Source organism: Boleophthalmus pectinirostris, unplaced genomic scaffold (assembly GCF_026225935.1).
Source record: "Boleophthalmus pectinirostris isolate CB_2022bp ecotype Guang Dong unplaced genomic scaffold, ASM2622593v1 HiC_scaffold_21, whole genome shotgun sequence".
Taxonomy (NCBI): domain Eukaryota; kingdom Metazoa; phylum Chordata; class Actinopteri; order Gobiiformes; family Gobiidae; genus Boleophthalmus; species Boleophthalmus pectinirostris.
The window spans coordinates 22728636-22754937 of record NW_026571175.1 but is presented as its reverse complement, the minus strand read 5'-3'; the positions used below and the strand labels follow the sequence as shown (position 1 = coordinate 22754937).

Here is a 26302-nt window from a genome sequence, read left to right as displayed (position 1 = left end):
TGAGGGAAGAGCTCAGCCTAAATTTGAAGGGTTTGTGTGGTAAACATGTGTGAATGAAACAAAACTCAAGTCTGGGTATCTTTTTGATGAGAAAACAACATTATAACATAGATCAGTAGCCTAATATGGGCCCTTTAAATAACACTGTTTGATTGTTTACTTGTGCAAATAGCTTCTCTACATCCCAACTGACAAGCTAATTATCTAAAATGTTATGATTTCAAACAGTAAGTGCATGTGTCTGTCACTGGGTCATTATGTAACGAGAGGTGCTCACTTACCTGCTGGTGTGTTGACAACTTGAAGGCTTTCATTCCACCGAGTGCTGATTTTAGAGATTTCTGGAGCATTGTGTCTTTATGTTAAAAGACAAATAGTGTCTCTAATGCACCGTACATTTTCTATCTGTAAGAAACACAAAAGATAATGTCAATCAGATCACAATCATATCAGTTGTTGGTATGTGCAGTCACAAGGCAGTAGTTACAAAAATGGGAGGAAATAGGGGTGTGGGCTTGAGTAAAAACATGTGAGGCTCACAGTGACAGAAATTAAAACAATTACAATCATTGAAATTAATGTGTCCCCAGGGAACAGTGGTGTGTTAGGTCTGAGGTAGTGGCTCAGAGGGTTATAAATAGAACACAGCCAAAACAGGAGCAGAAATTCATTTACCTCAATTAATATAAATGACACTTTAGAGATGCAGGTAGGGCCCATCTAGTAATTGTAATTAGAAAATGTAACTTGTCTCAACTTGGGCGAGTTTTTGGGGTAATCATTATGCTTTAGAACAAAGAAATAATACTAAGCAGCGTCTTTTTATTATTTTTTTTTCTTAACACAAATTGCACAATCTATACTTTATAAACACGCTCAGTGCAGAATCACTTCCTGTATTAGGTAACAATGGACTAGACCGATAACAGAATCTTTTACACGTTTTCCTTCTCACGTCAGACCAGGTTCATCCTAACGCACCAGGATCCTGCTGAGACCAGGGGCTGAGACCAGGGGCTGGGACCATGGGCTGGGACCCGGGGCCAGGCTGCGTCCTGCGGGACCGCCCCGGAGCTCACGTGACCGGGCCGTGTCCCGTGACGCACGGAGGGGCGGACCGTCAACAACAGCGGTCTGTGCGTGAGTGCGTGCGGCGGAGACACAGCGAGTGTTGTTTTGAATTTACTAGAAGACACCGACCGACCGACCGACCGGAGGGGGGTAGGGCTCGTGGATAAGATGGCGGATGAAGGCGATGAAACTCGGCCAGCTTTTCCCTCAGCGCCCCGGAACGGCCCGGTGGTAGGCTCCGCTACGACTACGGTAACCTCTGGTCCTCGGGTGGTGAGGATCGTCAAGTCCGAGTCCGGTTATGGGTTCAATGTGCGCGGCCAGGTCAGCGAAGGCGGCCAGCTCCGGAGCATTAACGGGGAGTTGTATGCACCTCTGCAGCATGTGAGCGCAGTGCTGCCCGGAGGAGCGGCGGACCGAGCCGGGATAGCGAAAGGAGACCGGATCTTGGAGGTGTAAGTAGGCTTCTCCACACACATTAGCCTGGACATTAGCAAGGGATGCTAGCTTCTCTTCAGCGCTACACTTGGTGCATTTCAAGCGTGTACTGTCCTGCTCAGTGAATGCAGTATTAAAGGCACACGGGGTCATGGCACTTGAGTAACAGCGTGGTTTTGGACGCTTTATGTGCTGTAAAAGATGATCGAAGCCAAAGTAAAGGCTACACCAGGCTAATGCTAATTAGGGAAAGGGAAAGCTATCCGCCTTACATAAGTTGGATAACAGGCTGTGCATGTTGATTAGCTCTGCTGTTAGCCTTTAGCTGCTCAGGTAAAACACATCTCCTGAGCCCAGTTTGCGCAGTGACTGCCTCGGGATGGATAAAACATGAATTCATCCGTGTTTACATCTACTATCTGTTCAGGTCCTATGGCTGCTGTGTTAGCTGCAGTCAGAGCTGTCATCTTCAGCATCTTCATCATGTGTCCCACTTTATTCAGACTGCCCCGTGTGTGTTTGCATGAGGTTTGCATGAGGGCTGTAGAAGTTGGCTTTAGTCCTTTTTATACGGTACACCATGCACCTGTGCTTTTGTTCAGTCATCACCATAAAGCAGTGAGGAGCAAAGGAGCCATTTGTACACGGATTGTATAAATATATCATCACCATTTAAGCAGGCAGGTGCTGAATTGACACAAAAATAGGGCTGTGTTTTTGCTGTGGTCATGCAGGTGGCTCTAAAACCACTGTATGCATAATTTTTGTACATGACCCAGTACTATCAAATCATGTTTTAGTTCATCCAGATCAGATGATATGATCCAATGGAGAAGAGAAACCTAGAAGAGGGAACAGTCTTATTGGCACTTGCTGAAGCATCAAAAAGTTTCACTCAACCTGCATTTTCAGCTTCACTGCTAATCTTGTACTTTGGTCATATGACAGAAAAGGTTGTAATCATGTGACATGTCAACCCGCTCTGCTATTTAAGAAAAGATCATTTACTAAGGATAAGAATATGAAGGGTTTGGTAGTGGTAGTTCAAAGCTTTGTATATTTGAAAAAGACAAATAATGACATCTTAAGTGTTCAAGTTAAGTGAGGCCCATTTGTCTAAAGCCTGTGTTTGCAATATTATAAACATTGGTTGTGAATTCCCTATTTTTCAAAGTGCAAAATAGGTTACAGTTCTTTATGAATTATAGGCTCAGAAGGAAGAAGGTTTAGAGAGATTGTGAGTGGTAGGCACCAACACAGGATATCTAGAAGAGATGAGAGCTTTTCGTTTCAGATTTAGTTTGATGGTCCATTAACTGCCTGTTGTGCTGACTAGTATCCAGAACATTTGTGCGTCACTGGTTTGTATTTGTAGTTGACACATAATAGTTGAGGACAAGGGCTTGTTCAGTCATCAGGATTCAATAAGACAGGCTAGGCAATATGACAAAATTTTAACTGTATTTAATGTAGATTTTTGATTCTGTGTTGACAGACTTTGAATCACTGCCATTCAACACAACAAATGAAATGGTCTCTGCCTTTAAACCACATTTTATTTTAACGCAGGAGAAGAAGAATCCTGTATATTACAAGTGGTCTTGAAAAGGTGTGAGCTTTCAGTGTTCATATTACACAAATCTGACTCTTGTGAGATTTAAGCCATGATAGAATCTAGTTACCTCCTCAAAAACATACCTGGAGTTGTGTTTTGTTTCATTTACACATATTTGAGTAATAATTTTTTATTAGCCCAAAGCTGAAAATGCTCGGTTCCATCTTGAGATGTCATGAAGCTGTAGTTTTCATGTTGACAGCTTTATCCCTTTATCTTTCAGTAGAGATTGTTAGTTCCAGGTCTGAAAGGAGTTTTTGTAGTTTCAAAACATAGTGGAGCACTTCCTGTATTATCACATGACATCACAAGGTGGAACAGAGTGTTTTCTGTTTGAGAGAAGAACTCAGCCTAAATATGCAGTGTTTATGAATGAAACAGAACACAACTCCAGGTATTTTTTGTGATGAGGAAACAACATTGTCCCACAGATCAGAAAATAGCATAATATGGGCCCTTTAATAGAACACAAAGTGAGCGGTGCTGCTCCCCCACTGTCTCTCACAGGAGATTAGCTGTGACACCTGATGCTGGAGCCATCTGTGGAGAACTCTGCATCAAAGCCCTGGACACATTAAAGGAGCTGCTCTGGCTTAGCTCTCCTTTAATTCTCATCATCAATAAATAAAGTGTGAAGAAATACAAGTTTACTTTTCTTTGAGGGGTGGGGGGGTGGGGGTCCTGTTCAAATCTGTCCTTATCCTCTGCGAAGTCCTTTTTTAATCTGTTTAGGATGTGTTCCCTTGTCCTGGTTTGCTCCTGGTTTGAATCCAGTTTTAGTCCTTATTTAGACTGTAGTGGAGTTTTTGAGATTCCATTTAGTAAATTATTTGTTTGGCTGTGGCCCCCTCTATTTAATATATCCAATCAGTAAAAGCATGATCATACTTGATGTAGAAATTAGGGCTTTTCTTGTATTATGATTGTGTTAAAATATTGGTATTGTTTATAGGTAATTCAAATTGCAATTTTTTTTACCAGATAAAATGAAATCTAATTGAACATAATGACTGATCATAATGTTCAAGTATGAATTATGAATTTCATATTTGATCATGTTGCACAATCCTACTTTGTTTGCCCCGAGTGTTGTTCTGAGCTTCTCTTATTTCGTCATGTGTTGTGGTAGCAAGTCTCCAGCCGGGCCGGTTGTCTTGCAAGGTTATTTCCTGTTCAGGAGTTTTGATATATGCTATACTTTTGATTACCCCACTTTCATGTCTTGTTTGTCACATCCTTTTCTCTTATTGCATCTGCTCCTTTCAAGTCTTATGTATTCTCATCACTCCCATAAAGCCTTATCTCTGCTTTGCCTCGTGCCATAGACTCTCTTAAATTATGCAAACTAATTGACCTCATTACCTTACCTACGTTGGACATAATGTTATTTCTATATCAGTGAGAAGGAACATTGACCATTGATGCACAAAGCAAGTAAATGGTGGAGTGTAATGTACAGTGAAGTGAAACAGGTTCATTGTGAAGGTGATTTTGACAGTGTTTTGTTTAGCTGTTCATTCTAGTGTGTAAACCTAAGTCTTTTTTTTTTTTTTTACCAGTTTCAGTATAGTCTCGGTTTAGCACATTTTTTTCCTCAAAGTGTCAATTGTTTTTGCTTGTATTTTTTTAGTTTCAAATACTTCATTCAGACCTAAGTTATCATCGAGAAAGCCAAATGTTTTACAAGACACTCCTGATCTGTCTATAGTGGACTTTTATGTGATTTGTAAAGGATTTCGATTCTTTTATTTTAAATGTGCTATATAAAAACCTTGGCTTGATCTCATGAGTCATGCCCACCAGTCATCTTCAGTCACCTAATCTTGTTTCATTTCCTCTGGTCCCACAGAAACGGTGTGAGTGTGGAGGGGGCCACACATAAGCAGGTGGTGGACCTGATCCGGGCGGGGGAGAAGGAGCTGGTTCTGGTGGTGCTGTCCGTGCCCCCACAAGAGGCCGAGGGGCTGGAGGGGGGCGAGGAAATTCAGCCCAACTACGACTACAGCGACAAGCAGGCTGTGCCCATCTCTATCCCCACATACAAACATGTGGAACAGCACGCCGAGCGGTTTGTGGTGAGTGCATTTCACTTAAACGTTTTTCTTATTATGGGTTTATGTTTTCCTTAATAGGTGCAATTTTGGGGTCTTTTTATGGTTTGTTTTGTTTGAATTGTTGATTGCTATGGCAACATTCCCATTTTTCATCACTCTGAAGCCCACTGATTTTGTATGATGGATTAGAGTTAAAATTCTCGCTGAATATAACTGTTAAAAACAAATCCCACAGAATTCAAAACAATTGTTTCATCAGTGTTGACGCTAACATGACCTATTATAAAGAAAAATGTTTCTAAGTCCTTTTTATGATTCTCAACACAGTTCAACTTCAAATGAAAAAAGTCATTAAAACAAAGCCGTGGCATAATATTCTAATCAGAATATCTAAAATTACAAAGTTACACCCATTGACTCAATAGCACAAGGCGGGGACCCAGACATTACTATTTATCTTGGACTGCAAAAATAATTGAAATGATTTTGAAATGGCTTTTCTGCACCCACTGATGTGACTGTAGCGACAGTGTTGAAGATATTTGATCTGATAGTTTGTCTTTCACAGCGTCAATTTCATTTCCTGTGATTTTCTTGTCTCCAGGTCTACAACGTCTATATGTCCGGCAGACAGCTGTGCTCGAAGCGTTACAGAGAGTTTGCCATTCTACACCAAAACCTCAAGAGGGAATTCTCCAACTTCAACTTCCCCAAGCTCCCTGGAAAATGGCCCTTCTCCCTCTCCGAACAACAGCTGGACGCACGACGCAGAGGCCTGGAAGAGTACCTGGAGAGAGGTGGGACCAGATCTAAGGATTTGGTTGGAATTAGGACAGGGCAATATTGACAAACATTAAAGGGCCCATGTCTGGTTTTTTGATGTTATCATGTTGTATCTTCATCAAAAACATACCAGGAGTTGTTTTTTATTTCATTCACACATTTAACACACAAACCCTGCATATTTTGGCTGAGTTATTGCACTGCTGTGGATAGGACCTTTCTTCTCTCTTATGTCGGCAGAATTTCGTTAATATGTGGCATTTGTGTCCTTTTCTAATATGGTTTATTCTGATCTTCATTTCTCTGTTTCCAGTTTGCTCCGTGCGTGTAATTGGGGAGAGTGACATCATGCAAGAGTTCCTGTCTGAATCCGACGAGGTTTGTCATCCTTAGAACACAGAAATGTCAATAAGTGAATCCAGTGCAGTTGTCTGGAAACTGTATATTTTAAACCAGATATATTTTTGTTTTGTACATGTGGATATAATAACTTGAACAAATAAGAATTTTGATAACATAATTAGCCATAATTCCCATTTATGGTGATTATTTTAATTCAGACATTTAATTAATAATATCCAATAAAGATTTGCAGATCTTTTTTCTTAAAAGGCCCATATTAAGCTATTTTCTCATCTATGTTATAATGTTGTTTCCTCATCAGAGACATACATGGAGTTGTGTTTTGTTTTTTTCACATGTTTAACACACAAATCCTGCATAATTAGAATATAGAATATAGAGTTCTCCACTGTGTTTTTAAACTCTCATACACCATCGCTAATTGCCAATCTCTACTGAATTGAAGGTAAAAAGAGCTGTTAACTTAAACACCGCCACTTCCAGCATTTTGAGCTTTAGAGATGTAGACAGACTAATAATAAGGGGTTACTCAAAAATGTGTGAATGAAACAAAACACAATGAGGTAACAGTATTGTAACATGGCTAAAAAATCTCAAGAGTCGATTTTGTGTAATATGGGACTTTTAAACATAAGTAACTTTTCGCTGAACATTCTGGTGTAACAATGGCCATTAACCTTGTTGGCAATTATCACAATTATACAAAATGTTCCACAAACAATAATTGTCAACCCTTTTCATCACAATAAATTATATCGTTTATTGTCCCATCCCAATTGGAGAGAGATACTAATGTTAGAATATAAATTTTGAATCAGCATGTTTTTAAAGTGATGTAAAATACTTCTTGTTTTCTGTTATTTTTGTAGAATTATAACGGTGTGACAGATGTAGAGCTGCGAATAGCACTTCCAGATAAGACCACCATTTCAGTGCGAGTCCGGAAGAACAGCACAACAGACCAGGTGTACCAGGTGAGCTCACATGACCAAACTTCACAAGCTTTTTTTTTCCGTTACTGTTTAGATAGTACTTTATGTTTTTACAACCTCATAATAGCTCTATAATAAAACTATAATGTCTAACTCTCAGTTTTGTATTTGCTTTAGGCATTAGTGTTGAAGGTTGGCATGGACAGTATTATGGCGAGCTACTTTGCCCTTTTCGAAGTCATCAACCACTCGTTTGGTAAGAACTGCTTGGGATATTTGAGTTTCAGTGTCAGTTGCCCCAGGATAGTGACTATTACTACTGTCTAGTTAAATCTAATAAGATGTTTCCTACTTGGAACTTTGTGTAAATAGCCAATGGGTATGCTAAAAGAAACAGTCATGGATAATTAAGTGTTAAGTTAAGCCTTTGCTCAGACCTAGCGTTCAGTTGCAACCAAATGAAGCTCATCGAGGCTGGCAGTAACCAGGGACCATATTTGGAAATCCGAGCGCGAAACCAAAAATTCAATCAGGAGCGAGGCCGTCGAAGGTAACACCCTTTCCCAGGTTGATTGACACTGTAACTGTAACGAAGTGTCAATCAAACTGTTGCTTGTGCTAGCGAGAGCAACCTCGGGGAAAGAAGGGATCTGATTGGTCTGTTATTACTGTTCATATCTTAATTTAGGGACAAAATGGTTAAATAGAGGATCATGTAGAGTGGGCAAATGCAATTTAAGACCAAAATGACTAAGCTCACAGCAACAGTTGCAAAGAGAGGGGTGAGGATTTTTCAATACAAGTCAATTGCAACCAGAGCTCAAAGGAACCATTTCCCACGCTCACTTCCTATTTGGAAGGCGGCGGATAGTGGGCCAGCTATTTCCATTCATACATACAGTCTATGACAAAAACAAAAAGTCACACAGAAATGGTTCTAACTAATATAACTCCTAACTATATTTAGCTTTTATGAGGAGGTTCATTTAAGGAATACTTATATCATCAATAAGTAAGATCCTTCCATAATACTGTTCAAATAGAAATAATCAATTATATATAAAACAATACAGTCTTCCACGTTAATCCTGAAAAGTCAGAAAAATTGCCATCTTTGAAACATTTTTCATAATAACTGATGGGAAATACTAGTTTTACTTCTCATTTTCAAGGTGCAAAGCACTAACTAGAAATCAAATCATTTCTAAGTAAAACTGGCACATATTTATTCCAAGTGCATTTACCAGAAACAGTCCCCAGCATTCATTTGTGTCTTTGTTTCATTCTTTTGTTCTTCTTTTGTTCCAGTTCGTAAGTTGGCCCCTAACGAGTTCCCTCACAAGCTGTATGTGCAGAACTACACATCGGCGGTGCCGGGGACCTGCCTGGCGCTGCGCAAATGGTTGTTTAGTTTCCAGGAGGAGGAGCTTCTGCGGGACAATCCTCTCGCTCTGCACTACTGCTTCCACCAGGTAATCACTGCCCCCACTCTGTGTACAGGCCTGTTTGGGGTTTAAAGATGCACTGTGTAACTTTTCTCATAGAGGGGTCCACATTTGTCTCTACAGAGATGTTATTGTTGGTCTGAAATGTTTAACAGTATGGCATTAAACTTATCTATATCCATGGTGCTCAAGACAACCAGGCCAAGTTACAGGTCAGATATGTGGAGAAGCGTCCCCATTCACAGTAAAACAAAAACAAACAAAAAACATGCTTTTCAATGTAAAACAATAAAAACACATAAGTGAATAAATGGAAGGTAAATAAGCTTATAATGCCAGCCTGTGGAACATTTCAGGGAACACAATATCATCTTTCTGAAGAAGCTGAGAAGTTGCATAGTTCACCTTTAAATTTTGCATATTTCTTATTATTATTTACGTGCTTTAACCAAACTGCACTTCTCAAAAAGCTATATGGTTTGTGAATGTTTTTCCTCCCATTATTTTGTATGCAATTTTTGTTTTGTCTATTGTTTGTTTACCCTTACTCTTTGCTAACACTTAAGAGAAATTTTAACAAAGCCGTCACCTTGTTTCTATGGATATGTCATTGCTTTGCTTTTTCTACAATATCCAATGGCTCTACATTATACAATGCAAATTTTTCTGATCTGGCGAAGATTTTAAAACTTATATCAGGTTATTCATCTTGTTTTCAGGTTTATTATCTACTTACTAGTTCTGAGATTGCTTAATTCTTGTCTAGAGGGAGCTTATTTTAAGATAACTTGTCAAGTAAAATTATCTTGCTGCATGGACAGATCATTTCACTACTTTTAAGTCATTTTATGATCGATTTAAGTGTTTATATCTTAAATTTTGGCCGAGCTTTTTTGCAGTGTATTTATTAAATGATAGTTGGATTTATAGCTCAAAAACACCTTGAAAAACAGGCTCTGACTGTGAGCGGGGTTGTCTCTCCATAGATCTGATCTGTAACTTGGTGTGGTTTGGTCTCCATGAAGATTGAAAGGTTAATACCATACTGTGAAACATTCCAGACAAAGCAATAATGAAGAAAAGCATTTGACAGACCCAACACCAGAAAAGTTACACAATGCACCTTTAAGTATCTTATAGCCACATGTGATTTAACAAGATAAGTAATTAAATGTTTTTCTAGCTTGATATTACCACAGTATTTCTTGCTGTCTGACATGTTTACACAACTCTACTCAAGTGTTTTTACCCCCGCCCCCATGCCCCCCTCTCATGGCTATCCAGCATTTACTCTCCTAAACTATCCATCCTTGAGAAATTGTAAACCACATTTATTTAATTAACATTCTTTAGCAACAATAGCCATTGCCTTAAGCCATAGTCTTGACAAATGAACTGTAGTTACCTGAAGCATTCGAGGAATTTAAACTTGCATAGTCTTCATTTAAGCAACAGCACGCCATATATCACTGTGTACTATCAGCCTCCTGACTCAACACAACTATTCAAAAAACACTTGAATGTGCCCACTGTAAGAAACTGCAAGAAGAAAAAGATAAATATGTTACATTATTTACAATATTGCTCTTACATTTTTAATTGCTTCTTGTTTTAAGCTTAGTTATTTGTCAACAGTGTAAGAAACCTAAAGGTGCGCTATGTACCTTTTTGACCTGTCACATGCTTGTGTCTATGTCATGCTTGTCATATGTCATTGCTCTGCCTGGAATGTTCCATAGTATGACATTTAATAGCTCTACTTTACATTTATTCAATTACAGGTGGATTTATAGGTCAAAAATACCTAGAAAAACAGGAATTCTTATTGTGAGCGGGCTTGCACCTTCATAGATCTGACCTGTAACTTTGTCTGTTTTGGTCTCGATGAAGATAGAAAGCTTAATACCATACTGTGAAACATTAATTTGCCAATGGGGTAAGCAGCATTTCCCACAGATTTATACTAAGACTGTGGTGGCACAAGCAATCCATATTTTAGTCATTTTATTGAATATAATATTTTGATGTATAAATGTGACTTATTGCCTTATTGTTTACAGATAAAAATGATTGCCTCTATATTTTTATCATAAAACTACAAGCATAAAGTATAATCTGTTTTACCAATTTTTTGCTCAGCTAGACTTTAGATTATGGGGGTGAAAATTAGACTATGGGTAGACCATAGATCATAGTCTCATCTTAATGGAAAACAGTGGGTAAGAAACTTGTCCTGACCAGATCTTATTTCTTATACAAGGTACATTATGTCATTTTTCTGGTGGGGGTGTGCGCCACCTGCTTGACTCCACAGAGATGTTATTTCTTTACCTAATGTCCCATAGCATTTATTTCATTGTGGGTGTTTAAATTGCTGAAAAATACATAAAACACATACTGTCTGTGTGTGTGGATCTGACTGTAACTTTGCCTGGTGGTGCCACTCACTTGTTTAATGCCATACTGTGTAACATTCAAGGCAAAGAAATAAGATCTTGATGGAGACAAGCAGACGTCTTTCCCAAAAAAAAGTTACATGATGGTATATTTAGTACCTTTACCGTTAAAATATCTTAGTACTAGGAATGTAACGATATCCAAATCTCATGGTACGATATTTATTGAGATATTTTGGAGAGGCTAATATAATTGTAGATGGGACACTTTTTTTGCTTTTAAAATACTTTGACAAAATTTTGGTGTGAATTATTTCCATCATAATCCCAAGAATTGAAGTAAAAAACATTTTTCTTCATGTTGTCTGCACTGAAATTAATCATGGGATTTGTAGTTCCCTATGTTTATAAGCTGTTGCTACAATAAAACCATGCATTTATGCAGAGGAACTTGTGATTTGATATATATTGAGAGCAGTGTGAGACTTTTGATGATACAATATGATATTTTGGTTATTGTTACATCCCTACTTAGTACCTTTAAGGGATGTCATGAAATACAGTAAGTCAATTTTTCTAGGTTTTATATGGTCCAATATTATGCAAAATTGAGTTTAAGACATACTGTAATGTTGTTGCGTCTGGTCTACTGTATGTTACAATGTTGTTTCCTTATCAACAACATACTTGGAGTTTTCTTTCATTCACACATGTTTCAGTAGCCCTTTATTATTATTCTGTCTACATTTCCAAAGCTCAAAATGCTCTTGTGTTCAGTTTTCAAGTTAAGACCTCCTTTTACCTGTAGTTGAGTCGAGATTGGCAATTCCAGAGCTGAAATCGTCCAAATGATTCTAGTGAAGGTGTATGGAGTCTAAAAACACATGAAGGGTTTACATGTTAAATGTGAGTGAATGAAACACAACACAACTCCAGGTATGTTTTTAATGAGGAAAAAACATTGCAACATAAACAAGAAAACTGTAAACCCAGATTAATATCCTGAGTTAAAGTCATATATTGCGTTGTTGCAGTTTGTTGTTGTTTTTTTCTCTCTCTTTTGTTTATATTTGGGGACTTGATAAATGGTGTTTATCTCTCTCTCTTCCTGTGCGCGTCTGCAGGCACTGGACGATGTGAAGAAGGGATTCATAAAAACAGAGGACAAATCCTACCAGCTGCAGAAACTGGCAGAGCAGCGCAAGATGGCCACGGTCAGTCCCACAAACTCCTCTTTGTCTGGACCGGGAGCCTGGTTCTGAATATATTTTATGCTAATGCTAAGGCTAGCTCGAGCCATCTCCTGAAATCTACAGGAGGATCAGCCTTTTTCTATTAATGCCTTTTGTTTTAAGAAGTGAGAAACGCTTCCACATATCAGTAGGAGTTGATAAAAGAACAAGTTATTTAGAGTGATTATGGTTTATTGCTTTGTAAACACTACTTAGGAATGACTACACCAGTGCACCCCGCCCTAACTGACTAGAAGAAATCCGTCTATAAATGTTTAGCTCTACAGTCAATAGCAGTTGCAGTGTCAGCATATTTACTATTATTAATTACTGTCTAAATCTGATTGTTCTTAAGATAAGTATTATTTATATCATATTAAACACATGTTCCTACTGGATATTTATGGTTTATGGCTAGTCCCTTTGTTTTTGGTAAGAGAAAGTGACATTTCCCAGCCCTGATAAGTCAAATGGATGTGCACAAGGGAGGTTGTCTGAGATAAAACCTCTGCATACAATTAACAAAGGAAACCATTGAAAACTATCAGCAGATCATGTTTGTAATGCAATACTTCTGTTCATTGTATATCTCAAGTTCCTCTTCACCTTTTTAACAAACATAATCTGACTTGTGTATCACTTTATAAATACCCATACTTTAGCTCCGTTCTTAATAATAATGCATTTTATTTACATTTCACTTTGAGTTTCAAATACGGTTAGTTAAAACCATTTATCAAAGTACAGAATAATAATAAGAAACATTAAAATAGTATTTAAAAGTCCTAATAGTTATTTATTTACTTGTTTGTTTATTATTACTTTGCTTTGCTTAGAATTTTCTACAATATCTTATACACTGCAAATTTCTCTGATCTGGCCAAGATTTTAAAACTTATATCAGGTTATTCATCTTGTTTTCAGATTTATTATCTACTTACTAGTTTTGAGACTGCTTAATTCTAGTCTAGAGGTATTTTAGGATAACTTGTCAAGTAAAATTATCTTGCTGCATGGACAGATCATTTCACTACTTTTAAGTAATTTTCTGATAGATTTAAGTGCTTATATCTTAAATTTTGGCCGAGCTTTTTTGAAGTGTATTTATTAAATGACGGTTGGTTTTATAGCTCAAAAATACCTTGAAAAACAGGCTCTGATTGTGAGCGAAGTTGTCTCTCCATAGATCTGATCTGTAACTTGGTCTGGTTTGGTCTCCATGAAGATAGAAAAGGTTAATATCATATTGTGAAACATTCCAGACAAAGCAATAATGAAGAAAAGCATTTGATGGACCCTCCACTAGGAAGGTTACACAATGTACCTTTAAGTATCCTATGGCCACATGTAATTTACCAAGATAAGTAACTAAATGCTTTTCTAACTTGATAATACCACAGTATTTCTTGCTGGTTGCATAACTGTCTGCCATGTTTTGACAACTCTACTCAAATATTTTTACTCAGAATTATGCCCTCCTCTCATGGCTTTCCAGCATTTACTCTCCTAAACATTAACACAATATCCTGCTATCTATTTAGCAGAAAAATTCTCCCTCCCTTGTTGTGCAGCCCTTGTCAGGTCAAATATTTGTCAGAACTGGGTTAAACTCTATGATTTAAAGATCCAGATACAGCTGCACACATGCAAATACACCCTAAATATATTCAGTACGTCTTCTTTTCATATAAAGCATCTTTGACTTTCTTGAAAAGCATGAAAAGTGTTATGTATTAATAAAAGTAAATATACAAATGAATAAAATAATAATTCTCTTTCTCTCTCCCTCTCAGTACTTGAGCCTTTTGCGGTCATGTGAGGGCTACAATGAGGTGGTGTTCCCTCACTGCTCCTGCGACTCTCGGAGAAAAGGTCACGTGATCACAGCCATCAGCATCAACCACTTCAAACTGCACGCATGCACCGAGGATGGCACGCTCGAGGTCAGACTTTCAACTCTGTTTTGTCCAAGGGTTATAGAATGAAAATAGAGTGAAAAATCAGACTGTTGCCGTAGTGATTAACAATAGCAATATTATTATACCTACTAAATGAGGAAAAAGTGCTCACAATGTTGCATGTAACAGGAGGTTGAAACCATGTATATCTTTTAAATTACTTAATGTCAGAAATAAAGAAATGAAGCCTTTTTTTCTTATTAAAAACAAACAACATAAAAACATAATGCTGTTAAAATGAACAACATATCTTTTAATTTATGGCATGAAATGTCCTATGTTACGCAAAATTGACTCTTGTGAGCTTTAAGCCATGTTAGAATGTTGTGAATGAAACAAAACACAACTCCAGGTATGTTTTTGAGGTCACAAGGTCTACTGTAATGTCAACCAAGAATCATTTTTTGTGAAATTTTGACACAATAAACTATGAAAAAGAAAATACAACTACGTATGATAAAATCTGAGCCACAGGCCAAGATTTTCATTTATCGTTTAATGAATTATTATGACTTTGTGAACACTGTGTCTGTTGTGTTCAGAATCAGGTGATTGCTTTTGAGTGGAGCGAGATGCAGCGCTGGGACACAGATGAGGAGGGCATGGCGTTTTGTTTTGAGTACGCACGAGGAGAGAAGAAGCCAAGATGGGTCAAAATATTCACTCCATATGTGAGTATTCAAACTTGACTGTCATGTCTTCCAAGCAGGTTTAATTCATAATGACTATGAATGCAAAGTAAGTCCAAATATAACTGCCTTATTGTTGTAAAAATGACTCAAAATTGTAGTATGTATTTATTTGTGTTGATTTATTTAAAGGTGCATTGTATAATTGTTTTGGTGGAGGGTCCATCTTTGCTTTTCTCTATGGAGATGTTAAAACTTTGTATGGAATGTCTCACAGTATGGCTTTAAACCTTTCTATCATCATGGAAACCAAACCAGACCAAATTAGAGGTCAGATCTGTGGAGAGACAGATCTAATCCAGAAAAACTGTCAGAATGCCACTTTTTTCTATGTATTTTTGAGCAATAAAAGAACCTGCAATTTAATAAAGGTATAGCTGTTTAATGCCATATTGTGGAACATTCCAGGTAGAGCAATGATCTCCATAGGAACAAGAAAGTGACAGACCAAAAGGTTACATAGTGCACCTTTTAATATTGACATAGCAATTATATTGGTTGAGACTGGATGTGTTGTTTTAAGTGCAAATAGCACCTGTCCATAGTGGCTTTTAAAGGGGATTTAGAGTTCATAAAGGAATGTTCAAATTTGTACACAAATGTAAACGGTTAAATAAGACATAGAGTAGACTCAAGGCACATTTCAAACATGTGAGAGCCTTTTTGGACATGTTTAGGTCAGTCTGAGGGTTTACATCAGAGGAAGATGCATATTTTGTATAGGCCTTTTCCAAGTGTTTTGCGAGTAAAAGATCAATTATAGTGAGTTTGTTATTACAGTCACTTCTAGTTAATCTGAATTAATCGACTACTAAAATTGACTAACACATGCCATTTAAAAACATGTCTTGTCTGTAACTAGAGAAAAACAAGAATATATACTTCATGATTTTGCAAATATTTGACCAATTGTAAAAAAAAATAATAAAATAAATTTAAATCTTAGAAAAATAATGGTTGCCCTAATAGTCACCGCTGAACAACAGAAAAACTGCATATATTCATTATGAGATGGGAACAGGCCTGTCATGATTTCAACTTTGAAGCATGATATATTATTGCAACAGAGAAAAACGTTTATTAAATATACAATGTAATTAAAAAATATTCTGAGCTGGAAAAAACATAAAACAGAATTAACCTACACTCATAGAGGTTACTTTATCAACCCTGTACAGCTCAAATCTTGGCTTGTTGAATAAAAAATAGCAAAAACCTCCCCACTATAGCAAAGAAAATGTGCACAAGATGTATAGTGAGCTCCAAAATATATTGTTCCAGCTGTAATTTGTTGAACCCAAAGTCGATAGAGTAATTATCGTGACTAGATGGGACTGTGACCTTTAGAAGTCTTCAGTAATTGTTTTTTTTTTTTTTGTTGTTTTTTTTGTAAATAGGCAAAATTCTTGTGAAAAGAGTTTTATCTATCTGTAGCATCTTGTTCCAGCAGCAGTGATAGTGTTGTATTGCTAAAATATGTTGAAAATGAAAGAAGCAGAGAATTCTATTTTCACATTAGGGAGCATTCTGTCCAAAAAATAGACTTAGACAAACTTAATTGACCCATAAGGGAAATTATTTGAACACAGTAGCTCACACATCACATATATTTTAACAAAGAGAAAAAATATAAATGGTAATTCTAAATAAGTAGCTAAAAATATCAAGTGACTGGTGTCCAATAAGGCATAATTATGTGTATGTGTATGTGTACAGTCCCTGACAAAAGTCTTGTCGCTTATCCATTTTGTAGAAACAAAAGCTGATAACTTGACTTCAAATTAATCGATAGGTTTTAGAAATGTCTCATATGAAAGCTAAAACATTCCCAAATTATGCTTAATAAACTAAAATAAATTTGCTTCACTGAAAAAAGATTGATCATTTAATGAACACAGAAAGGTCAGATTTTGGCAAGACAAAAGTTTTGTCGCCTACAGAAAATTGAACAAATAATTTACATCAAATACAAAAATATGTTGCATAACGTCAGTGAATTAAGTAGTAGTGCTGTGAGATCCATATTTAATATATTGTATGACTTCCATGAGCTTGAAGGACATATCCATGCGGTTCCACAATGATTCATACAATTTGTTGATGAAGTCATCAGGAATAGCAAAGAAAACAGTCTTACATGCCTCCCAGAGTTCATCAAGATTCTTTGGTTTTACCTTCAATGCTTCCTCTTTCATTCTACCCCAGACATGCTCAATGATGTTCATGTCTGGTGACTGGGCTGGCCAGTCCTGGAGCACCTTGATCTTCTTCGCCTTGAGTAACTTTGATGCAGAGATAGAAGTATGCGATGGAGCACCATCCTGCTGCAAAATTTGACCCCTTTTATGGTTGGGAATGTAAGCGGTAGCTAATACTTCTTGATATTTTAGGCTATTGATATTGCCTTCCACCCTGCAAATGTCTCACACACCCCCATACTGGATGTAACCCCAGGCCATTATTTTTCTGCCACCAAACTTAACTGTTTTCTTGGTGAATCTTGGATCCATGAGGGCTCCAGTAGGTCTCCGGCAATATTTGCGGCGGCTGTGATGTAATTCAACTGAGGATTCATCTGAGAAATCCACCTTCTGCCACTTTTCCAGTGTCCATCCTTTTAGCAGGCTGTGGGCCTTGGCAAATGCCACACGGTTTTTTAATTGCCTTTTGTTTAGTGCTGGTTTCTGTGCACTGATTCGACCATGGAGGCCATTTCGAGACAGAATTCTACAAACTGTTGTGGTTGACACAGGGACTTGAGGTGACCAGGCCTGGTGGAGTCTGCTGCAGTGGAAAAGGGGCTGGCCTTGGATTTTTGAATCAACAAACGGTCCTCCCGAGCAGTTGTCTTGCAGGGTCTGCTGGACCTGGGCTTGTCAAAAACATCTCCAGTCATTTCAGATCTTTTTCTTATTCTTTGTACTTGACGTTGAGACACATTGAAGGTGTCACCACCTCAGCAGTGGATCTGGTCTTCAGCCTCTTGATAATTAATGCTTTGGTCTCAGGGTGGATCTTAGGCATGTTGTCAGAGGTCAAGTTGCAGTTGATGTGAAGGTCTGGTGTGCTGGGGGTCTTTTTATACACACCCACTAATTGATTGATCAGTAACTGATCACAGGTGAGGCTGTAATCTAGGATTGGGTGCATCATATGACAAGGCAACAAGACTTTTGTCTTGCCAAAATCTGACCTTTCTGTGTTCATTAAATGATTAATCTTTTTTAAGTGAAGCAAATTTTTTTTAGTATATTGAGCATAATTTGGGAGGGTTTTAGCTTTCATATGAGACATTTCTAAAACCAATCGATTAATTTAAAGTCAAGTTATAAGCTTTTGTTTCTACAAAATGGATAAGCGACAAGACCTTTGTCAGGGACTGTATATGTACAAGTAAACATTAAATACAATAGAAATAATTCATAAAGATCTCAGCAATTAATCTCAGCAATATCCAAGAGGTCATAAGGAAAACCAGACAAAGCTGATATTTGATGATTAGCAGGACATAGGGTTATCTTTTACAGAAGGGTGAGTTGTTGTACAGTTGTATGGAGTATGCATAGAGTGTATTTTAAAAAAAAAGGTGGACTAAATGAGTGTGAAGTCAACCATAGCGTTCAACTCCACTCAAATGAAGGTCGCAATGCTCACGGTTACAGGGGCGAATTTGTAGCCAGACTCTAGATTATGAATAGGATTTTTCTGGACAGACAAAATAGCAAAAAAAAACAAAAAACACCAGGATCATATACAGCAGGTTAATGTGAATGTTTTTAGACCAAAATAACGAGGCTCACAGCAGCAGTTACACTGCTATATTTTTTCAATGGGAGCTGGGGTCAGTGGGAGCCAGAATTGCTCCCATCAACGTGACAACAGGTCAAATTCCTGTGAAAAAGGCAGAGTATTATATATCTGCAGTATTTTGTTCATGAAGTGGTGGTAGTGTTGTATTGCCAAACTAACAGAGCTGTTTTTCCTCCTGTCCCAGTTCAACTACATGCATGAATGCTTTGAGCGAGTCTTTTGTGAACTGAAGTGGAGGAAGCAGGTACGAACCACTCCTTTCCTTTTTGAATCTCAAAGTGTCTGACTCAGAGCCAAGTTTAATAATAGCCTGTTTTTCGCTTAATTCCCAAAGATACAAATGTCAAAGTCTGTAATCATTTATTTAACCTTCTCCTGTGCTGCAGGTCGAGGAGGAGGCTTCGGACAAAGACAACAAGAACTGCAGCAACAATGGTGAGTGAGGAGGAGAGTCTCAAATGTAGGATGTATGAGTTTTATAACAATGGTGGAAGAAGTACTCAATTTTACTACTTAAGTCAAAGTACAGATACCAGAGTAAAAAAAGCTCGAGTAAAAATATCACATGAAAAATCTACTTGAGGAAAAAATATTAAATTACCTGTTTAGAGTAAAAGAGATTTTGAGATCTTATAAAGCTTCAAATTGAGTGATTTTGATACAGATTTGTGCAGATATTTTTCCCCTGACTGTTTTAATTTGTATAATTTGTTTGCTCAAACTACAAATGTGTTGAAAATAAATCCTCCATCATTTTCAGCAGGTCTCAGAAAAAATACTTTTACTTGTCCAGTATAAAAATGCTCACCTGCTCTCCTAAAAGTAAAAGGTATTCACATTATAATGTATTTAAGTAAAGTACAGATACCCAAAATGTACTCTACTACTTTTACTAAATGTTTTTTTTGGTTTATGGATATAATTTTGAAGACTTAAACATATATTTACAGATAAGATAGTGTAGAGAAGATCGAACCTATTATTTATTACTATGGCAAAATGCTACATATGGATACGCATTTTATCCCTTTTTTTTGAAGACAAAGAAGAAGAAACATGTGTTATCACAATACAAAAACACCTAACTCAATTTTGATACTAAAGAAAACCTTGATTCCCCAAAGATAATAATAAGATATTTTTGCTAGACAATAGTAGTAATTTTCAAAACTAAACAACTAGTGTCTTTTTATTTTTATACTTGATCTGTTGTAGATGATTACAATCTAAACTTCTAAGGGAGATGTTCAGTTTTGTTCTACTTTTTTGATTGATGAGTATCTAGTTTTAATACTCGTTTTAGCACTGATTAGAACCTGGTTTTCAATCATTCTGACAACCCCACAAAAACTGGCTATTTAAGTTTCAAATTTTCTAATCTATTTTACCACTTTGGTGCAGCTACATTAGCGGATTTAATCTATAAAAATCGCAGGTACTTGCAATATTTGTCTAAAAAAACATTTTGGATATTTCCATAGCAACTGTTGCCACTGGAAACCATCGTCTGTGTTGTGTCTGCGTTTTTAATTGGCGTTCTCTCGGTGACACAAGATCCAATAAAGTAGGTCAGTGATGGATGACTTCTGTGTGTATTTGCAGAGTATCTTCCACCATTGGAGACACAGCAGAAGGGATGGCGCCACCTAGGGGGCGAGATTGCAACGTCCTAAAACCTTCCATCTGCCCTCATCTTCTTCTCCAACTAGAAACTGGTCCACTAGCATCATCACCTCCACCCGAGAGAGAGCGCCATCTACAGACATGGAGACGAGACTGCGCTGGTCCCATGCCAAGGCAAAACAAACAAAAGAGACGGATTTGGGAAATAAAAAATTATAAATACAAACTCAAAATTCCTGGGATACTCGAATGCAACACGGTCAAGCAGCAATGAAGGGACATGGACAGGAGCCAACCTTCATATCATTCACTAGATCTGTCTCTAGATCTCATATAAGCGTCTCTTGTTTTTCTCAACTTCCCCGTAGAGAGAATGGGGCAGTAGCAAAACGCCCCTGGGCTCAAATGGAGGACTTCAAAGCCAAACGTAGGCGGCAGACATCTTGGTTCGAGATCTCTACAGCCTGTTTTTGATCTCCTGTCCGACGAGGCTAGAAGAATGAAGTCTTTTTAGACCGCGATGGAACGACACTGATGCTGCACACTGACATAAAATGTTTTCTACGTGGCATCAGATTGAAAAAAAAAAGATATATTTGGGTGTTCTGAATAGCAGGATAGAAGACTTAACATTCAAACTGCTATTATTAATCTTATTTTGACTCTCTGTTGTTTTGCTACGGTTTGTCACTTTCGGGCAGTTGGCGATGTTGTCAGTATAGTTCCCCTTTAAGTGTTTTCTTCGGCTAACTGTCCACGGCCCTCAAACTCGTTGGAAACTGAAGTGTCCCAGATTACAGTACACGTATAGAGGCTGACTGACGATTGGAACTAAGCTGTGTTTCTCCAAGCAGGCAGCAGAGGGCAGCAGAGCATAAGGATGTTATGGGGGGATGGTTTGAGCCGTAAAGTCCTTATTTAAGAGAGGATCCCCTGGGCGCAGTAAGCCGGCCTGCTAGTATCACTCCTATACGTTAACTACAGCAGGGGCGTAGGGGTGTGCGACCAAGCAAAGAGATGGTGCCACTAGCATACAGAGTTATGCAGGCGACTGTCTACTTCAGAATTCAGTATTATGTAGTTATCTATGTATGTCTAGTCAGTTTTAACACTGGTATTCTTTCCTTTAAAGGTCCACAGCGTAACATTCCTAGTGGAGGGTCCGCCACCTGCTTATCTTTATAGAAATGTTATTTAATGTCTATAGAATGTTCCACAGAAGATTAAACGTATCTGGCACAAGCAGGTTACAGCATTACGCCACATTATAAGTCAGATCTGTGGAGAGTCGCCCCTATTCACAGAAGGTATTACTGTATTTTTGAACAACAGAAACACCCGTAATGAACAGATGCTAGATATGTTTGTATAAAGCAATCACATCATCAAAACAAGGAGGTAGCGAACCCTCCACTAGAAAAGTTGCGCAGTGCACCTTTAATTTGAGGAGCATTTCATGTTTGTTGCATAAAGATGATGCTATAGTCTATTTATCTTATGTCTTTGGTGTGTAGAACGCACTGTTATTTTTTGGAGACTGTAATAATCGCTGATCAGAATATTAATGCATTCAATTCTCACTGATGCAATAGGTTTGTTTATGCCGCTAAGGGCTATAATTATTACTGACTACTCCGGCTTCTTCCTGGCAACCAAAAACCAAAAAAAAACGCACAGAAAGAGCTGAAAGAAAGCAAGAAAGCACGCACGGTTCAACTTTATGAAAATGTCCACTTCAGTTTTGCTTCAGTAGTAGTTTTAATGCATGATTTGCTTGCTGATCTGTTTGTATGTGCGAGGGGGATAGACGGATAGATGTGCGTGTGTCCTTTTTGAGTTGGTAACCTTGTGGGCTCTGATTGGACTGGCTGTGCGTTGCATTGCGAGCCAGCAAATGAAGACGGGATTACCAAGTGTGAAGACGGCATGCAGATTGAGACAAATGAGTTGGCGCCCCCTGTTGTCTGTGTCATTCAAATTCTCATGCTTTTTACGGCGTACCACGGCTGTCATAACTGGCAATGATGCCTTCTTTAGTCAGGTAGTTGGCTCTAAACAGAATGTTGGAAGACGTTCAATGCTGAGTGGATATTTTTTACTTTACCTCCATGTTATTATGAAAGTAACAGACTTATTTTTACATGTATTTTATTCTAGCTCAGCCCACATACTGATCTATGTTTGATGGCAGATGTTTTTTGTCATTTTCTTGGCTCTAAAGAGGCTTTTAGCTGCTGTTGTCAAAAGTTGTGGCGTATAGCAAGAACAGGAGCTGAAAAATGCTTGTCTAGAGGCTGTGTGGTCATTGTGACAGGCAAAGTAATGTTCTCCTTCGTGAAAGATGACATCTCAATTGGGCCTGTTCAAGCATAACGCGTTTATTCCATTGTAAAAGAAATGGGTGACGGAGGCGCAGTCTGGCCCAAGCTTTTCCAGCTGCAGCTATCGGTAACGGTCTCCAGGTTCTATCGTCGTGGCAATAATGGTTGTTGCCGTGGCAGCAGCAAACCCGACAACAGCAGCATCACTGTCTTTTTTTTTTTTTTTTTTTCTACAATGTGATGATGTCAAAATCCCAGATGGAGAGTAGGAGTCAGTAGGTGAAGCGCTATTTTTAAGAGAAAAGTCAGATTTTTTTGCTGCTGGTGAACAGATGGTAGCACTGAGGAAAAAAACTGCAAGTTATCTTTTTTTTTTTTTTTTTTTTTTTAAATTTGCCACAAATTAATTATCTTGAAAATACAATCAATTTCACCCCTAATTTTTGAACAGTTTTACCAAACGATGAACAATTTTCCAAAATATAAAACCAGATTTGTTGGGGATTAGGTCATTAGACATGTATCACACGTTTTTGAAGGCACACTTATTAAATATTGTAATATATTTTAGGTTTGTTTTGTTTTATTTGAGTACCACTTTCTGTTTCACATCAAAAATGTTCTACACCGTTAAAATGCTAACTATAAACTTCACAATAGCTTCCAGTAACGATTCTTGCCTCCATGTCTTACTATGGGCCAATGTTATGACTTCAAAACCAGCTCCCCTCTCACTATGTACTTGAGGCAGTGTTTTTAATGTTTGTCTTCTCTGTGTGGCTTGTGACGCTGATATGAAAATGCTTTGTGGAAAAAAAAAAAAATCTTGCGGTTTAACTTTTAGTTTTTGGTTTCTAATAGGGCTGCACAGTATTTTAAAAACATGCAATAATGTTTGAGATCTCTTGAAAACTGATGGCCGATATTTTGAGACGCTACTTTGAAAATTGATGTAGAAAGTTGCATCAAAGTAGAAATAAATTAATATATTATGATTAATTAAAAATATCGCTTTACCGCTTAAAATGTGTTGGCAAAAAATATTGGTTCACTTTGTATTTTAATTGCAAGCTCAAATAGGAAAATTATTTAAAAGTGCACCATGTAACTTTTTGGTTGGGGGTCTGTCACCTGCTTGTTTCTATGGATACGTCATTGCTCTGTCTTGAATGTTCCACAGTATGATATTAAACAGCTCTAGGTCACATTTATTAAATAACAGTTTGTTTTGTAGCTCAAAAATACCTAGAAAAACGGGCATTCTGACTTTGAGCAGCACAGATCTGATCTTCCACAGATCTGACTTGTATCTTGGTCTTGGTCTGGAGATAGAAAGGTTTAATACCATACTGTGAAACTTTCCAGCCAAAGCAACAACATCTCCACGGAGAAAAGCATCTGATGGACCCTCAATCAGAAAAGTTACACAATGCACCTTTAAATATTTCTCAAATGAAAACCTGAACATTGCCGCAGTTTAGTTTGTTGCCATAGGAACGTTGTAATTGATAAGTTAAAATGAATTTCTGATTAATTGTTGTTATACTATGCAGCCCTCGTCACAGTGTATTGAGTTGTTTGATAAAGTCAGTAATCAGTATTTCAGGAGTGGACACAAAAACAAAACTGAATGTGAACGAGTCCTTATCTTTTAATAGTCGACCCGTGATTGGTATTTTAAATCCGTTTTGTCCGTCTGACGTGTTTTTGTACCGCTGGACGTTTTTTCATTATGTATCTTTGTGGACAAAATATTCAAAAGGTACATGGGTGCATCATGGTTCTCACAAAATATCGAAACGTATTTTGCGTAAGCCTCTTGAAAAAAAGTTTGTCACCATGACAACCTCCGCTGAACCTCATCGAAGTGTTGCTGTTGCTATAGTAATATGCTCCGACTTATGATTTCGGTCTTGTATAAGGACTTCACTAATCAGCCATGACATTATTTGACCAGTGACAGATTCAATTAAGTGCAAAGATGAAAATTATGAGCAATTATCGGTTTATAAAATTATACTTTTGGACCTCAAAGACACTTATAGAAGGGTTGGGAATCAATGGGTCCCTCACGATTCTATACTTGATACATGGCTCACGATACAAAATTATCACGATGTGGCGATAATTGATATATACATTGTTATTTATTGCTATTTTTTAACAACCAAATCTCTTTTAGCAACAATATTTCTTTGTTAAATCACTACTTGTGCAAAGTTTGATATGAAATGGATTTATTTTATTAATCAGAACAGTGAATATGTGTATTGCAAAAACAAGTTTTCTTAAACTAAATAAGCAACAAAATTGTAGTATGGTCACAAAAAACATTGCTAAAATATACACACAAAAAAAATACTCTTGGCAATATATCAACACAGCAGCCCATGATAACAACAGTATATCACCAAATTTAGTACCACGATATAGCTGTATTTCAATATTTTTGCGTACCTCTGTAATTTATTGAAACATTTTACCCCATGGACTGCAAACATTTGATTATTATCCAGTAAATTCCACAGAAATATCAAGAAATTATTTTGCCCAAACCTGTGAATTTAAGGCATTTAAAAGACAAAATGTAATTGGCTGGAGAACTGGGTCATTCTGCGGTTGTTTGGATCTGTCATAGTTACTCCAGTGGTTAAACAGTGGTGGTTATAATGTTATGGCTGGTTGGTGTATTGACTGTTTTCTATGAAGTTTCTGGAGACTTTGTGTAACTTTAGAAAATACACCGATGGCTGACCTCTGACCTTCAGCAGACCTTTATGACGGGTGGATGTACGTGCAGTTTAACTTAAAGTGTTTTTAGCCTTTTTGTGTCTTTTGCGTTGACACTATGATTTACAACTAGACTGATTGATTAAATGCATTGTTTCTCTGTCTGCAGCATAACCTGTAAATAGTTTAAAAAAGTTAAGAGAGTATCCTTTCTGACAAAAAATGCACTCTTGTTTCTCCAAGACTTTTATTTATTTAAGCAGAAATTATGACCTTTGGGGAAATTATAGTGTAAAAATGCTAGCGGCACTGTTGATCTTTCGATTTTATGCATTAGGTTTGGTTGGTCAAGCTAACTTCACAAAGTCACGTACTAAAGGTATTGTTAACAACTGATGCAGGCCACAAAATGAGAGTTTTATATCTAAAACACAATGAAGGTTTACTAACCAATGTAAGAAAAAGGTTTAAAATGTTGTGTAGAGTAATAAATTGTAACAATATTTTAAATAAAGTTATATATATTGGGAAATATCTTTTGTTTTTATTTTTTTCTCCTGGTTGTGCTATTCGGTTAGAAAATGGATGAGTATCAAGAAGGAAAACAGTAAAAAGCTGTCAGCCCTTCACCAAGGCTTTGGCCCTATCTCGCAATGTAAAAATCTGAGTACAGAGAGTTTAATCAAGGCATCTTATAGGTAAATATTCCACAGTAGCATAAGATTTTGCAAAACCTATAGGCTTAGAAGAAGTAACATATATCCTCTTCTAACATGAAAACCCATATTATTCAATATTCTCCAAAAACATTACATGCAAAATATTAAAAGTCCTACGCAAAA

At 37.3% G+C, this 26302-nt stretch overlaps 1 protein-coding gene across 1 annotated transcript; it reads left to right on the top strand.

Moving 5' to 3' along the window:
* Window positions 1–1138: 1138 nt before the first annotated feature.
* snx27a (sorting nexin 27a) lies at window positions 1139–25992 on the top strand. The gene is made up of 13 exons (XM_020932592.2): window positions 1139–1526; window positions 4974–5199; window positions 5783–5975; window positions 6275–6339; window positions 7194–7298; window positions 7434–7512; window positions 8565–8728; window positions 12222–12311; window positions 14123–14272; window positions 14830–14958; window positions 18971–19030; window positions 19173–19221; window positions 20389–25992. Exons 1-13 carry the CDS (start codon window positions 1240–1242, stop codon window positions 20457–20459), a joined length of 1668 nt encoding a protein of 555 aa, XP_020788251.1. The 5' UTR covers window positions 1139–1239; the 3' UTR covers window positions 20460–25992.
* The last annotated feature ends 310 nt before the right edge of the window (window positions 25993–26302 follow it).